The sequence below is a fragment of the Hypomesus nipponensis genome, chromosome 19 (assembly GCF_054491055.1).
Source record: "Hypomesus nipponensis isolate SF chromosome 19, ASM5449105v1, whole genome shotgun sequence".
Classification (NCBI taxonomy): domain Eukaryota; kingdom Metazoa; phylum Chordata; class Actinopteri; order Osmeriformes; family Osmeridae; genus Hypomesus; species Hypomesus nipponensis.
This window is the reverse complement of record NC_140379.1, coordinates 10,911,387-10,928,137: the sequence shown is the minus strand read 5'-3', so window position 1 is coordinate 10,928,137 and position 16,751 is coordinate 10,911,387. Positions and strand designations below refer to the sequence as shown.

Genomic DNA, 16,751 nt, shown 5'->3' with positions numbered 1-16,751 from the left:
CAATGAAACATTCACAGCAACGCTCAGCCTTCTTATTAGCCTGCAGTAATCCCCCTCTCCCATGTTTATTTGGCCACAACTTGTATATGAGAATCAAAGGATTCCAAATGTGTTTTTAGACTAGGCCTATGTCTATTATGTAATGGACAAAATGTCAGTGTTTGTGCTGCTGTCTATGCTGTGCACATGTGTGTGATGTGTGTGTGAGAGAGAGAGAGAGAGAGAGAGAGAGAGAGAGAGAGAGAGAGAGAGAGAGAGAGAGAGAGAGAAAAGGGGGGTTGGCATACCCAAATAAGCTGTTTATATCCTGTCCTCTAAAGTTCTAGCCAAATAGACAAGTTCTGCAACAGGTGAAGATACTTGCTCCATTCTGATTTTCACTTTGTAGCGTTTTAAAAATATTTCATTTCTGACAGTATGCTACTACTTTCCGAATATGTACTAAAGGCATTCAGTAGAGGAACAGTTTAAATGGGATTTAGCTCATATTCTTTACGTCTGCATCAAGTGCAGCAGTTTGGAATACGCTTGCGTGCCTCCCACATTGATTGGAAACAGTGAAAACAGTGATAAGACCACGGAATGGCATCTAAGACACTAACCAAATGGAACCCACGGGGGTCTTCCGCGGCACTACATGGAAAGAAACAGTCGGAGTTAGAGATGACAGACGCTGCGACCGGCATCTGTTTTGAGCCTGGGCGGGTAATTTGCAATAGAAATATTTTAGCAAGAGACCAAATGTCCGATGATAATACACAAACGGAGGGCATCACCGTCCACACAACGGACTCTCACCCGCAACAATCTCAAGTTCCTGAGTTGAATCTCACCCACCGGATGTCTGTGTATAGCGCAACCCGTCCCGTCATCACCCGCACTTACCTTCAAGGACGTGTGTATAACTTTCTGGAACGACCGTCGGGGTGGAAATGCTTTGTATATCACTTTACAGTGTGAGTGTTTTCGATAGCCTTAGTCTACTAGTGTTATTTCTGTTAATTGTTAATGGCTTAATTTGATGAGCATGAGCATGAATCTGTTTCACACCACCCAAGGCCAAATAGGCTAGTATACTCATTTGTAATTTAAGCCATCTCTTAAACTGTAGTAGGTGGTATTTAGCAATTCCCCACAACAATGAAAGGTGTATATGGAAACTTTTATTGATCTGTTCTCGATTACCTTTTGAGTAAAATGGTGAATACCATTTGTTTGTAGTGCATATCATGGTTCGACACTGATATAGAGGAAGTTATTTTCAAAGCTTAATACATGCAAATGTTTTAGCATAAACTCTATTTGTTCTCAAATCAGTAGTTTCAAGGAGTCTTATGACTTTAGGGTAACAAAGAAAGCTGATTTAATTTATTTATGTATCAGTTGCTTGTTTGCTTTACCTAGGACAAAATATTGTATCAAATGGATGTGCAGCACACCTTTTCCACAGCTTACAGTAGGTTTTCCTTTGCTTTGAGCTGGCAAATTATTAGTCCCTGACAGGATATTAGATCGTCAAAGGGCATGTCCAACTAATTATCGTGGAGTACAGAGCTCAAGATCAAGAACAAGATATTGTTGATAGATTGGTTATTAGATTGTTGATAGAGGTTATTAATACAACTTCAGCCTCCAAACTGATCTTCATATATTGGTATATGATCACTGTTACTCAAAATCAACTGTACAAGTGTGAAAGGATAGGGCCTTTTTGTCTATGGCTCAGGAATGTGCAGAATGAGGACTTCTCTCATCCCACCCTCTTCCATGTGTAGTACTGTGTGCTATCACTGGAACTGATAGTGGCCAGCTAAAGTTGGCTGCCAGGCTGCTTTCCGAGGAGTAGGCCTAGTCCTTGTCTGGCTCTGCCACCCTATGAGCCCCGGATTGTCATGGGAGGGTGGGAGAAGATGTCCTGGGGTTGGGTCTGGAGTTCAAATGCCTGTAATCATTGTGACCACTGTGAAGGCATGTTATCTTACATAGTCTGGTTTAGAACAACATACATTGCAAACATGCATACATTACAGTATATGTTATATGGAGGCAATGTTTTTGATATGAGTTAAGTCCTGTATAATAGCTTTATATTATAAATAAGATGCGATCTTTTGTATGCAATTTGTCCCAGCTCTCACCAACATCCATACTAAGTTGTCGATGTGGTTTGTAATGTGTTTTCTGCCCAGTGAGTTGTTGCATTCCTTGTCTTAGTGTGTGCAGGAGAGAGAACAGCATGGGGAACCAAGTCTGAGCCAAGCCTTATCATTGACCTAGAGTTAGCTTCAGAGACCAAAGGCCCTTATCAGTGTGTGAGTGTGTGTTTGTGCGCGCGTATGACCACAGTGGAAATCCTGAAAATGTGCCCTCTCAATGCCCCTCTCTACAATTTGGCACCACGCACAAGTTCTTCACATTTAGTATAAAACTTACATGAAGAGTGACATCCCTTTTCTTTATTTTATTTCAGATATACTGCACTTTTATATATGACATGCTATTAATAGCTACAAATGTTATGACTACTACTATAGGCACTATGTATTAGAATCAATGAAGTAACTAAAAACAAAAACTTTCTCCCCCCTCATATTGTGTGCCAACCATGTAGTTGCCTGTAAGGCTAGCTATATTATGGATATGCCCCACAAGGGAAAGCAGTTGTTTCCCATGCTAAATAATGACAAAAACAAAATGGTCTGTAACTGCAATGGTAAACAGATTTGCAGTTATGCTGTCAGGTGTTTTCATATTTAATATAGCATTTTTCAGTGTGCATTAGATACTACAGTTATTGCTTTTTTATTTATGTTAAGGGCCCTATTACCTAGCACCAGTTTGCATTTTTATTATACATGGGTCTTCACCCCTTTTCTTATTAAAATTGTAGATTTGATTTACGAAAGTGGTATGTTGGGTTTGGGTTAGAAGTATGAAGAGCTTCCATGGAACAAGCACTGACCGTAGACTGCAACCGTTCCCTACATTTTTTTGTAACATAAATAGCAATAAGTATTGTTGTTATATACAGAGAATTGCTAATCCAAGGATCTACTTTCTACTTGGGGTCACAACCAAAATGAATGGATATCGTATTAATTTGACACATTTAGAAGAGAAATACAATGAGACAAATACACTTGGGCTCTAAAATACAGAAACAAATTTAAAGTTCCATCCTGTGTGCTTCAATGCAGTATGTAACCTTTTGACTAATCTGGTGAATAACCAGCGGAAAGGGTTTTTCCATACAGTAAGTAAGTCAGACAAACTGTAAAGGGGAAGACGGATATAAATGTTTATGTCATAGGTAGGCTGTGTCTGGTTAGCAATGCAGTAGAGTGCAACCTTATCTCTGTAAAAGAAAATGACTTTATCTAAAGCTGTTCGAGGGACTACAGCGCTGTTATTGTTGGTGCAGTCGGAAACGTTGCCTTTGACCTTGTAAGGGAATGAAGATACTGACACATTTGTTCTTTGTCAATGTCAACCCCCCCCCCCCCCAACACACACACACACACTCTTGATTATGCGTGGAGGTCAGTCAAACCAGTTGGTTACTTTTGCTAGCTTGTGGGTACTGTATGTATAGTTTGTGGACTCATTCTTGTACTGTGTATGTGCAATTGTGTGTGTTCACTGGATATCCATATTCAAAACTGTGCTACTATTTTAAATACAGTACACAACAAGTGGTCAAGCAGGATCTTTGAATATAAATAGTTGTTTTGATGTCCCAATTGATTATCACTGAAAGTTTAAATAATCTTTAGCGGAACATTTATATCAGTTCTCACCATTTGTTCTGACTATAATCTCTGTCAGTCTCTGTCAGTGACTATAGTAATTGCAGATTGAAATGAAATGTAGATGTTGGTGTTTTTCTCATTCTGCAGGTTCCTCATAGTCCTGGCCTGTCTTATACTAAGTGTTCTATCCACCATAGACCAGTACCAGGCCTTGGCCCATGAAACTCTCTTCTTCGTGGTGAGTATATTTAAGATGGAGGATTGTTTGATCCTTGTGAAAAGCATATGCTTTATATGCCTGCTCTCTACCAACATGGGCTAATATACATTCTCTAAACATTTTATCAGCGGAAGTCAAAACTTGAAGTTGATACAACAGTTGTCCTTTGAGCATGCCACAAGATGGCGTTGAAGTAAAAAAATGTTGCTCCTACAATACATACTGTACATCATTAAGACAGAAGGCATACCCTTCCATAATATAAAAAGATTATATTTACTGAGTTAAGAGGGAAACCAAATACATTTCAGAGCTCCAAAAGACACACAATGACACCTACCTTTGAGATAGGTAGAAGGTCAGTTACCGGGTAGCAAATCTCGAGCATTTTCCACTATTGATTGTGTCTGAGCTTTTTTTTATGGACACATTCTCCAGCAGGGGGAGATAGTTTACCATTTTACACTTTGCACTTATGGATGGTCATGTGTAACTCAAATTATGACACTAAAATACAGTATATGTTGGAAACCAACAACCATATTAAGCCATTTAATTCCATTCATAACCAAAAACAACTTTAGAATCATAACTTTGTACAGTTGAACTTAGCCTTCACTTTGTCTGATGGCACTTTCAGTGCTGTGAGTAAAGCGTTATTTTTATGAATAATTAACGGTCTTCAGTTTATGTGTTTTTCATGTACACATCATTTTTTTGTGTTATTTTCTCATTTATTCACACTTTATGCGTATTGAATCACATTTGTTTTAGAAGAGCAAGACGATTATTTTAGGCTCAGATAAAAATCAACCCTAGCTAGTAGTAATGTCATCATCACCATCACCACAAACTCCTCTACGTTTTTTCTGCATATCCCATCCTCAATCCATATATAAATACTGGCCTGTCCAACCGCAAATTCTCTATTTAACCCCATAGGCACCAGCTGTTGAGTTAAGCAAATCCTCCATGTCAATGCTTTGGTCACAGATCAGCCTTTTTTGCAGTCAAAGGAGCAGGGATAAAGAGGAGAATAGAGGGACTCTATCCTTAAAAGTAGAAGTAAAAAAGTAGAAAGAAAGATTAAGGGTGGCTGGAGGGTGGGTCTGGAGTGTGGCAGCACAAGGGCACATGTGAGGTCAAAGGGTGACTCGGCCAGTGAATAATAGGATTAAACTATGCAGGCCTTTTTTCGTTGATGCTTGGAATCACATATTAATCTGCGCCTAGAAGGATGGGATTTGCAGGGGCCCTACCTATCAGGGCCTCTCTGTATGCCAAAAGTTTGGGATTAAGTGGTGCCCTGACAGGTGTTCCCCTTTGTGTCTCAACAAGAGGAACAGCACAGAGCAAATAAGTGTGTCTGTGTGTGAGGTTTTCGGGGGTTTCTTTTTAAAAGTTGCCTTTTTTCCCCTTGAAAATTCTTTTTTTATGATTCTATCCAGATTGTCCCCACACAGTAGAGGAATCTTTTTTGTTTTTGTTTAGAACTGCACGTTTTGTTTGAATAGGCCTTCTTTGTAAACTTTGACCTTTGCTCTAAGCCTCCTATCCTCTCCACCTACCTTCCCCCACAGGAGGACCTCTTTGTCTAGCTTGCATCACATTGCACGCAAGGTTAATCATTGAAGTCTGCTCTCTTCTTCTCTAGGCTGACAAGGAGGACCCTGTGCTTGCCTTTGATAGGATGTTTTGCTGTCATATTTGGTGCTGGGACGTACAGTTCCTTACACGTGTTGCTCCTTTTGGGTTATGATTAGTTTGACTTCTAACTGACTCAACTACTTTTCTTGATATCCCCTGCATCTATAATTTTGAATGTGTGTTGTTAGCATATTCTATACAGTAGGAGTTTTTCCTCCCCTTTGTCATTTATTTCATTTGTTTTGGTTGTCAGAGATTACATTTGGTGATTAAAATGTAGTTCATAAACAGACTTAACTCTGAGGAACTGGAATTAACCTTCTTCTGCATGATTCATCGATCTGACACTTCACATTGCCACTCCTAACAAGCACCACTGCTAATTAGATCTCATCAATCTGTCACCGTTAAAAGCCTGTTGAAATAGCTATTGATTATCTATCAGTCAACTAAATTGTTACTTCTTTTCAGGGATAAGTAACAGATTTTAGAGCACTTGTTCTCTAGCTTACTGCCATTCATTAGTCAGTACATGCATCAGAGTCATGAGTGTAATAAAAGTACATGAAATGTACTTTCACTTCCGTGGGCTCAAGGGAAATAATAAATTACGGTAGAAAAGGAAATCATGTGTTACTGAAATTTATAACACAACTTTTTTGTGCTTTTGATATTACATATATTTGTATTTCTTATTATATATAAAGTAATGCATATGTTCTGTAGTAATTCATGCATCAAAATGGGTTAGTGAGTTAGTTTGTAATGTCATTAGCTTCTAATGTATTTCGATTTATTGAGCAATGTACAATGAGCTTTGAGAAAGTAAAGCATCCTCGAAAATATACATTTATTTTATTGTTTTGGGGATTTTGTGTACAATTTTCACCTAGAAACTTACATTAAATACAGTACGAACAGACTTTCTGGCTTTACTTTCATTTATTTTTAGGAGTTTGGTACTCTTTTAATACCCTGTTAGCCTGTGATTTAAATCTCATCTCTCTCTCTTTCACTCTTCCTCTTACTCACACACATGCTCTCTGTGTCCCCCTTTCTCTCCCACACACATACTCAAATCCTCCCTCTTTCTTGCCCTTTTCTATCCCTTTTCCCTGTCACAGGAGATTGTGCTGGTAGTGTTTTTTGGTACAGAGTATGTAATACGCCTCTGGTCAGCAGGATGCCGCAGTAAATATGTGGGGATCTTGGGCAGGCTGCGCTTTGCCAGGAAACCTATTTCCATCATTGGTGAGCACACACACCTGCACACACACATTCATAGAAGCATTGCTTGTATTTCACAAATGTTTTGATAAGTACTGTTTTTATCGCTGTTCTCACAACTGCCCCACTCTTTGTCTCTATATAGATCTCATTGTAGTTGCTGCCTCTATCATTGTGCTGGCAGTGGGTTCCAAGGGTCAGGTTTTTGCGACATCTGCAGTTAGGTGAGGCTCTTACATTTACATTTAGTCATTTAGCAGACACTCTTATCCAGAGCGTGTACGCTACTCCAGACCATGTTTGTTACTTATCCTTGAAAAGAAGTAACACTTTAGTTGACTGATAGATAATCAATAGCTATTCTTGGTGTGTGGATGTGTGTATGTGTGTGTGTGTGTGTGTGTGTGTCTGTGTGTGTACATTCATATGCCTGTACACAGTTTAGCATTGTCTCTATGTTTAATGGTGTAGTCTACATGTTGAACAGGCATACACAGTATTTCCACAAGGATATCCTGTATGCCTAGGGTATGATGAGGGATTCCTGGGATGATACAAGCTTGGTAAATTGACAGTATGCCCATGACTTCATACTGTTACTACATGAGTAGAAATGTGTGGTTGTGCGTGTGTCATACTGAGAGAGTGTGTTTGTCCAGGGGCATCCGCTTCCTGCAGATCTTACGGATGCTCCACGTGGACCGCCAGGGGGGAACGTGGCGCTTGCTGGGCTCAGTGGTCTTCATTCATCGTCAGGTACAACACCCACTCCCACTGTACAACAGCATTTACCTGAAGGGCCTTGCCTTTCGGCCATGGCAGGATGTCTTTCTGAATTCCTATATCCTCAATTGCTGTTCTTTCTCACTAATAACAACAATTTACACAGTTTAACCTACGTCACACCATTTTAATCAAACATTCTTAAGGTTTTTCTTATCATTATACTTATGTAAGGCATCAAAAAAGAGTTATTATCACAGTATGTCCAGGGCTCATCTATCTTAAACCTTTTAAAAACATAAAATAAACAGAAGTATAATCGCATGGTCAATCTGGTCATTCCTAAACAGAACCTGTTGCTCTATAGTCTGTTGAGAAATGTGAAAATGTGTTGTTTTGTCATTTTTGTCTGTGTGTGTGTGTGTGTATTTTCAGGAGCTGATCACCACCTTGTATATAGGCTTCTTGGGCCTGATCTTCTCTTCTTACTTTGTGTACCTGGCAGAAAAGGATGCTGTTGACAGCAATGGTGTCACAGAGTTTGGGAGCTACGCTGATGCTCTGTGGTGGGGGGTGGTAAGTAGCTCTACGTGTGTGCATGCATGTGTTTGTGTTTAAATGTACTTGTGCTGTGCCTGTGGTAAAGACAGAATGTGCTTTCTCTTGTGCATTTCCTTTTTTCCAATTAATAACAATAAACTGAATAAACTTGTCAGTCATCCATAATTCCAGTTAGCTGGCTGTACAACCCGTCAGTCATGTGGGCAGCTAGTAAGCTAATGTTGCTGAAAGCCAGACTAGTAGTAGCTATAGATCAAATGTGATGAAGTCGAGTCCAGACAGTAGTGGAGTCCAGTACCAGACTGTTTCTTGTGAAACCAATTCTGTATGCAGTAGCTAGTTTCTGAGTCTTGTTGCTGTGTTTTCAATGATCACTACTACAATGCCAATGTTTTTTATGTCTCTGCCATGGGTTTGTGTGTAAACTATGTGTGTTTTAAGATGTACCTTACATACTGTATTGTGTGCTGTCCGTCTAGGTGACGGTCACCACAATAGGCTATGGAGACAAAGTGCCTCAAACCTGGATTGGCAAGACCATAGCATCCTGCTTCTCTGTGTTTGCCATATCCTTTTTTGCCTTACCTGCTGTATGTACTATCCTTTTTTGTGGAATTCTTTAAACAGTCAAACTAGTGGTCTTTGGTAATTATGATTTTCTGTGCTTTTGTGAAATGGCAACTTGTAGGTGTTGCATTGAGGGTTTGTTCAATCAAAGGTGGTACTTGGTTTGAGAACCAATACTATAATTTACATATTCATTAAAATTTGTATATGCTTATTTGCATATCAAAAACCCATTTGTGTTTTACAGGGGATACTGGGTTCTGGCTTTGCCCTGAAGGTACAGCAAAAACAAAGACAGAAGCACTTCAATAGACAGATCCCTGCTGCTGCCTGTCTTATTCAGGTAACACTGACACCATAGAAGGACCCCATCACCCAATAAATCAAAAAGGCATTTTTGTTGAACCCTCACCTTAACCCAAACACTCTCTGACCATTCCACAACATTGACTCTGCTGGTCCCAGTCTTGCTGGAGATGCTTTGCTGTAGAGAACCCTGACTCAGCCACTTTCAAGATGTTTGTGAAGAGGAGATTCACACTTCAAAGCTCCTCAGTGTCCAGCCCCAAGCCCAAGAAAACCGTCAGTACTTACACATTTTATGTACTTACTACTGAGTTCCATTTTGGAACTTAAACAGTCAGATCGGAGAAAAACATGTTTCTAAAATACATATTAATTTGTATTAACATTTTGCTTTGGAAGTCAAATATTTATCACATAGAATACAGTTTCATGATACCTACTGACAGATAGTGTTTACTGATGTAAGGATAAACAACATAAATACATCATAGTTACAGATATTTTACACTGTTCTAGTGTTACAATGTTACAGCCAGTAATTTTTGGGATTCATACATTTATGAGCCATGTACCAAATTTAGCTTGGACCAAAATGGGTGTAGTCCTTTGATTTGAGTGCTCCTGTACTATGACCAGGGGAAGATGAGGAGGAAGCTGAGGAGCAGTGAGAAGGACTACGGCCCTGGTTCACCCACTGTCCCCAGCATCACATTTGACTCTGTGTTTGACAGCAACAAGGACTTGAGCTCTGATGTCTACAGCACTGTGTGCACGGGTAGAGTGATGTTCAGTGTGCAGAGTGTGTGTCGGTGTGTATGTGTCGGTGTGTGTGTGTGTGTGACGTCTAAAGCATTGTGTGCACAGACAGAGTATTAATGCAATTGCAAACTGCCATTACCTTTGGTCCCGATACCAGGCCTATATGTGCATAGGTAAGATGATTTAATCGGTGGTTGATATTCACATAATGAGGAGCACACTAGAGCAATGTTCTGGTCAGGATGTAATTTGACCAAAAAAATCTTGCTCTAGATTTTGGTTTTTCCACAATATTTCTGGAAATATTGAACACCACCTTTTTATTTGAATTGACCGGTATTCATCTTGTTTCCAACAAATCTCCCACATGATCTAATATTATACAATAGCAGTACTCATGTGTGACTCATGTGGGTGGGAGACTTGATTAAAACAGTTTGACAGGAGACTACCAGATAGTTAATATTACTGGTTTGCAGACCACCACTGACTCCTTAACACACCAGTAAGACTTTTGAAATAACATAATCCAGTAGGTACACAACTTTGCAAATATCTTCTATGTGTTCAATGTTTGCATAATTCCTTTTCTCTCTTATCTGCTATGATTAAATACTTTTGACTTGATTCTTTTCTCTCGTCCACTGTGTATTGTGTCTGTCCTGTGATTGGCTGGAGCCCATAATTTGGGAGGATGTGGTAAGCGGCTGTTAGTTTCCACTTCCTGCACGTCCTGTAGTCCAATCACTCTCACTGTCCCCCTCATCCAATCTATGCCTGCCACTGTCTCTCTTGTTCAATCACTGTCACTGTTACCATCTCACTAGCCAAGGTGACACTTGACCATAGACTTTACTTACTTTAGACGTACAGTATTTGGGTTCCACTGAACATAGTTTTCAGCAAGAGTCATTCACCACAAAAATTATGGGAATCTTGTAATACTCTTATTAGTCATGGTGTCACCAGTCATTCAGCATGCTTTGTGTATCTGTTCCTCATACCCTACCATGTAAGAAAAATTGCATAATGTTTCAGTATTTGTAAGCCTCATTCTACTGTGTCTCCCAGATCACCAGCAGTCCTGGCCCTCCCTGTCCTCGATTCAGTTCAGCTCACCATTACCAGGTAACTCGCCTGACAAGTCAGTCAGTGAGTCGCGTTTATAATCTCCAAGAGGATAGTAAACAAATAAATAATTGTAGTGTTCTTGAAAAATGTTTGGTCTGAATAAATTACATAAATGTACTGTATACATACAGTTTATAAACAATATACACTATATCCAGTAACCCATTGTCACAATTATTCTGGTAAGCTGTAAGTGGAAGAGTATACAATCAAAATTATTAAATCCACTCTTATGAACTCTATACTGTAAATTTGTTTCAGTGAAAAAGAGCCGCCCTGGTTTTCTGGAGGTGCAGTCTCCACCTCCCCTACAGAGGAACAGTAGCTTTGCAGATGACCTTGAGCTGGAGGGGGAGAGAGAGAGTGACCTAATCCCAGTCACACATGTATCACAGTACGTCTGCATACTCCCAGCCTGGATGCCATTTGACAAGTATTCGACTACATGTTAGGTTTTGTTTTTTTATTATGAAGTATGCAAGTTAAATTTCAGAACAGTACATGCAAATACATGCAAATACAAACTATCTCTCAAACAATTACTTTCCTCCTTGAGTTTCTCTTTTTGGAAATCTCTCCCTTAATATCTTCCATGTCATCCTTCTAGTTTTACTAATTCTCTCTCTCTGTCTCTATATCGTATTACATGTTCCCTATGACTGCCTTTCTTTAGCAGAGGGGATTTCACCCTGTCCCATCCTCACCTCTTCCCCCAGGTCCAGCCTCTCTCTTTTGGCTCACTCCATCTGAGTGTTGAGGCCTGACAGTCCACAGATTCGCACAAATATTTATTATACCACAGTCTTGCACAGCTCCGGGCTTTCGTTTATTTTACAAAAACATTTAAATATATTACTGTAAGTGTGTTACACTTCGTTCTGTTGAGTATTGAATAGAAGAATTTAAGATTGTGGGAAATGCAGTAACAATCTCATCCATTGCTCTGTTTTCGGGTGCCTCCTCTTTCAGGGTGTTTCTGTCACATTATGCCATTACAACTATTTAAACAGACTCTATTCTTAGTTCACAATTGCTTACAAAAAAGTTACAATAGAAACACTGGTTGTGTTATGCAACATGTTTTTACTAATGTAACTTTTTCATGCAGGTTGAAGGACACTCATAGGAGGGCTATTCGTGTGATCCAGAGAATGCGCTACTTTGTCGCTAAGAAGAGATTCCAGGTAAGTGAAATCACTAAGGTTAAGTTAATTGCAATATTCCTATATATTGTAAATTGGGTGGTGGAGGTTGAACGGTCTCCTCTCTTTGTCAATGCCAAACACTTTGAACAAAAAATAACGTTAGTAAAGTTGGTAGACTAATGCTGATTTCATCATGATGATGTTACCCTCCTCTAAAATCAAATCTCCTTGCGTTGGTGCGAGTGTTTGTATTGGAGACGGAATCTTCCTGATCAAGTGACAGACAATGAAGAGCCTTAGTCCACTCAGTCTTAAAGCAGACATGGCTTGTCTGTGTGCTTTAGTTTTGTGTGTGTGTGTGTCTATGTGTTTGTTGCAGGATAAAAGGGACATCATGTCCTGTGCATGTGTGTGGCCATACGTACTGTGTTTGTGTGTGTAGTGTTTGCACAGTAAGACCGTATACTTTAGATGTGTCATTATTATGAACATTAGTGTTCTCATACAGAATATAATTAGTAAGAATATAATATTTAACAACTGTGTATGTGTGTGCATGTGTAACACCTCTTACCCTTGACAATTATGATTGTGAAATAGCACAAAGAGCATTTATTTGCTACTTCATTTTCTTTTAGCAAGCACGTAAACCTTATGACGTGCGAGACGTGATTGAACAGTACTCCCAAGGACACCTCAACCTCATGGTGCGCATCAAGGAACTGCAGAGAAGGTGACCTTCACTGTCCTATTGTGAATATGGGAGTTTTCTTTATGGATGAAGGGATGGATGATTGGGTGGCTGTACAGCCTACGGATAAGCATGCATGTTTCAAAATGTATCATTCAAATCCTACAATTATTTGACTTTCTCTTAGATTGGACCAGTCTCTTGGGAAGCTGAGCCTGTTCCAGACCAGTTCAGGTAGAGGACTGTCCGAATTTGAAATAGAATCTGTCATTCAATAGATTAACTGGCTTGTAAGTCTGTGGTCTCAAAAGGGAAAATAGTTAAACAAAGGAAAATGTCATGTTTTCTAACTTTCTAAAACTTAAGTGCATAACTGTAAGTGCTAGTATTAGTGGACATTTGTTTAGTATTTATTTTTGTCTTTGTTTTTTATCATAAAAAGAGCGATCCAAAGATAAAGGCACCAATACAATCGGCTTCAGACTAAACAGGATGGAGGACAAGGTATTACAACAATTCACACAATAACCCACATTAACCAGTCTCTGACCATAGTGCTATTGTAACCTAAATTGAATTGAACTTCTTGAGGCCATTTCTTTGTGAGATATATGCAAACAAATGCTAGCTCGCAAGATATGCAGTACAGTCAGTATGTATACAGTACTGTTTAATAATGTCAGGACACTTATTTATACAGACAGAAAATATAAGGCAGTCACAGCATTTGTATTGGCTTAGAAACTAGAAATTGCATTTGATGTTCTCCTACTGTACCTCACCAGATCACACACATGGACAAGACGCTCAACCGCATAGCTGAGTCCCTTAACCGCCTGTTTGGCCAGGTGGATCTAGGGGTGGTAGGGGAAGGACCGGTGGGAGGGGGCAGGAGAAGAAGGTCCCAGGATGTTGATGGGGGAGCACAAGGAGCCAACCTACCCAGCCAGGACAGCCTGCCGAGCTACGACCAGCTCTCCACTTGCTCTGCCTCGACCCTCAATGTGCCCCTCGACTCCACTCACAGCCTGGACGAGAGTTGCTAAACTGTATTCATACCAAAAACCTCTGTTACCATGCCCCTTCCCATGCTGCCTTGGAAATTGCTTAACATGTCTGATTAAGACTTTGATGTTAGAGGGGCCAGTTACATTCAGCATTATTGTTGTCATATAGTTTTAGTCACTGCATTACAGGCATTAACAGGCAGAACAACATGTTTGTAATCATTCAGACTACATTTAGGGCCGCCCCTGTTTTAGCATCCTCTTCCTCTTTACACCCCTTCCCCATAATCCTTACAACACAATGAAAACAAATGTTCTTGATCAGCTCCCATCTAAATGGGGATACTGAGACCTAAATGCTTCTAATGAACCTTTTTGAGAATGTGAAAAGTTTTATAGTAGTCTATCATTTAAAATATTGCATTTTATTATCATGAGTTGTGCATGTAGTGAATCTTATTTACCAATCCAAAACAGATCCTTTTGTCATATCACAATAAAAATGCATTACCTTATATTAAAAAATACATTTAGTTACAACATGAGATTTTGAAGCATTGAGTGTAAAATTGCGAATCTACCGAATCTACCATGTACAGTAGCTGTATTTGAATATTCAATTCAATATTCAATATTGGATTATTTTGTCATCGGTTAGTGTTAAATAATCAGCTTCTAATGTTGATTCCATTAGTAAAAGGTATGCACATGGTAAAAATTGTATGTATAATTTAAGAATAATTTTATATCAATTGTATAATAAATTGTCAATGGAATCAAAACCAATGAGAAATTTACAGTGTTTAGGTTTGGTTTAGACTTGAATACATATGCAGGACCCTAGAAATAAATTAAAGTGGCAAACTTACAAAGTTCACAGCTTTCTTGCTTATAAAAAGTTCTGTCACATCAGTGAAACATTAGAAGGCACGACAAGACATTCCAAAATGTAAAGTTACAATGTCTCATCTCTGAAACTGTCAAAGAACAAACCAACAGCGTTCTGGACTGTCACCGCCATTGCCTTTAGGAGAAACTTCCATTATAACCATGGGGTTGGGATAGTTAATTGGACTTAGTCAAACCAAATTGGTTTCTGGGGATGGTAGCAGCATTGATGGTGTAGCCAATACATGGTCTCTGGACAGGTGACCTCTGCAGCAGATGGTGACCTCATCCTTGGCTAGCCTGATGGGGGGGGGGGGGGGGGGGGTCCTCACATTCCTTTAGTTGTAGTAGCCACACATATAAAAGACCAAATGACCATCTGGACCTTGCCTCCTGCCTCTGTGTTGGCAACAATAACCCCCATCAACAATACAACCCCCCCCCCCTACCTCCCCCAAAAGTGTATAAGTGTGGTGGCCCCTTTGTTGATATTTGGAGGTGGGTGAGGGGAGAAAGTGTTGCTATTGAGATGCAGCTGAGGCCTGAGGCTTAGATTATCCCCTTTAAAAAGATTTTGGTTGACTTTTTGGGCTATAAAGGTGACCTTGAGGAGAGAACTCTGACTAGTATTGAACAGTTTGAATCTTACTTTGAAATCATGCACACTAGGCAAGTTAAAGGAACTGTGTGGGATTGAGTTCCATATGTAAAGTATCTCTTTTGAGGTTCACTTAGTTAATAAATAAAGTTTTATTCCCACTGTCCATACTTTAGTCATGTAACTTTAACTCTTAACATAAGATGCTGCCTAAACCTAAAGCTAATACTAAACCCCCTCAACCTCCTTTTTAAGATTGCTTAACCCTTAACAGAACTATTGGTGATGATGAATCCTAAATTTGTCATGATTTAAGATTGAGTGGACCAATGCAACAGCCCATTCAATTAAATCCACTTAATGATATACTGAACAGCTGTCTGTATGTCAATTTCCCACTCTCTAATATCATTAAGGGACATGGAACAGCAGTGGTGAGTGGTAACAGTGGACCCCCTGGGACAGATTCACAACAGATTAATACATGTAAAATGGATACCCCCACCCAGGTACCCAATATTGACCATCTGGTTTTGTGAAGTATGGAGGTAAAATAGACTGGGTAGAAGAATTAGAAGAATATATACTTACATTGCTTTTCTTAAAATGCCGGCAAAATAATACAGTCTGAAGACACAGACAATATTATGAATATATTTTAAAGATATACTTCTCAGGACCGTGTTGCTAATTTGACTATGAAAAGTGTGCAAGGAATAAACAGAAATGGGTTGAGGAGGGGGAGGAAGGGGAGGGGGGGAGGAGGGGAGGAGGAGGTGGAGGGGGAGGGGAAAAAGACTTAAATTAGCCACAAAGCCTAATTTGCAGGTGAAATAGATGGCACACTCTTCCCTTTTCACCATTGTTGCCTGTCGCATGGCTGATGCCAGATGGCCTCTTTTGTTTGGAGTTGTGTTTGGATCACGTGTGTTGCTTTACTTTAATAAATCATGGAAATACATGCGTTAAAATATGGTAAACCTCACGCTATTGAAGGAAACATTAGTACTTACTTTATTAATAAAATATGCCAAATGTCTTTTTTTTTATATTTGTGTCTCAGCAGGCTAATTGACAGCATTGTCTTAGGCTATTTCATATACATTTGAACACGTGTACTGCTTTACTTCATGCAGCTATCTAATATGTAAATAAAACCTTTCTATTTGTTTCTGGACTTGAAAGCGATATTTTCGGTTTGTCAACTTGTGAATTGGAGGAAAGAGGATGCATTTATGTGTAGTTGCTTGATTTTCTGAAGCACACCAACAGCTCCGATGATCCAATTGCCTTTAACTGCCGAATGTAAACGCATTTCAGAGGCATGGGAATCTTAATTGCATTCATGTGTGTAAAATTCTTATGCCTTCGCATAACCCCTGGTCCACGGAGTCGAAAAGTATCAATGAGTTCAACTGCCATACGAAGTTTTGTCTTTTGTAATTCATGACATTGTTCAACTAAATGTATGCAGTGGTTTGACGGCCACAGTGGCGCACACATATCTCGTAGAGCATGACCAATTAACCACT

The 16,751-nt window shown here is 39.5% G+C and overlaps 1 protein-coding gene across 3 annotated transcripts; it reads left to right on the top strand.

Annotated features, from left to right (window-relative positions):
* The first annotated feature begins 325 nt into the window (after nucleotides 1–325).
* On the top strand, nucleotides 326–14,759 carry kcnq1.1 (potassium voltage-gated channel, KQT-like subfamily, member 1.1). Of its 3 annotated transcripts, XM_084682928.1 has the most exons (18): nucleotides 326–956; nucleotides 3,897–3,987; nucleotides 6,741–6,867; nucleotides 6,989–7,067; nucleotides 7,503–7,599; nucleotides 8,002–8,142; nucleotides 8,607–8,717; nucleotides 8,942–9,037; nucleotides 9,160–9,276; nucleotides 9,637–9,775; nucleotides 10,438–10,458; nucleotides 10,831–10,887; nucleotides 11,152–11,284; nucleotides 11,999–12,074; nucleotides 12,674–12,768; nucleotides 12,914–12,960; nucleotides 13,169–13,230; nucleotides 13,512–14,758. In XM_084682928.1, exons 1-18 carry the CDS (start codon nucleotides 583–585, stop codon nucleotides 13,770–13,772), a joined length of 2,124 nt encoding a protein of 707 aa, XP_084539054.1. In that variant the 5' UTR covers nucleotides 326–582; the 3' UTR covers nucleotides 13,773–14,758. The 3 variants fall into 3 exon arrangements, with proteins under 3 accessions (XP_084539054.1, XP_084539055.1, XP_084539056.1); XM_084682929.1 differs by lacking the exon at nucleotides 10,438–10,458 and having other exon boundaries at nucleotides 13,512–14,757; XM_084682930.1 differs by lacking the exons at nucleotides 6,741–6,867; nucleotides 6,989–7,067 and having other exon boundaries at nucleotides 8,072–8,142; nucleotides 13,512–14,759.
* Nucleotides 14,760–16,751: the final 1,992 nt, after the last annotated feature.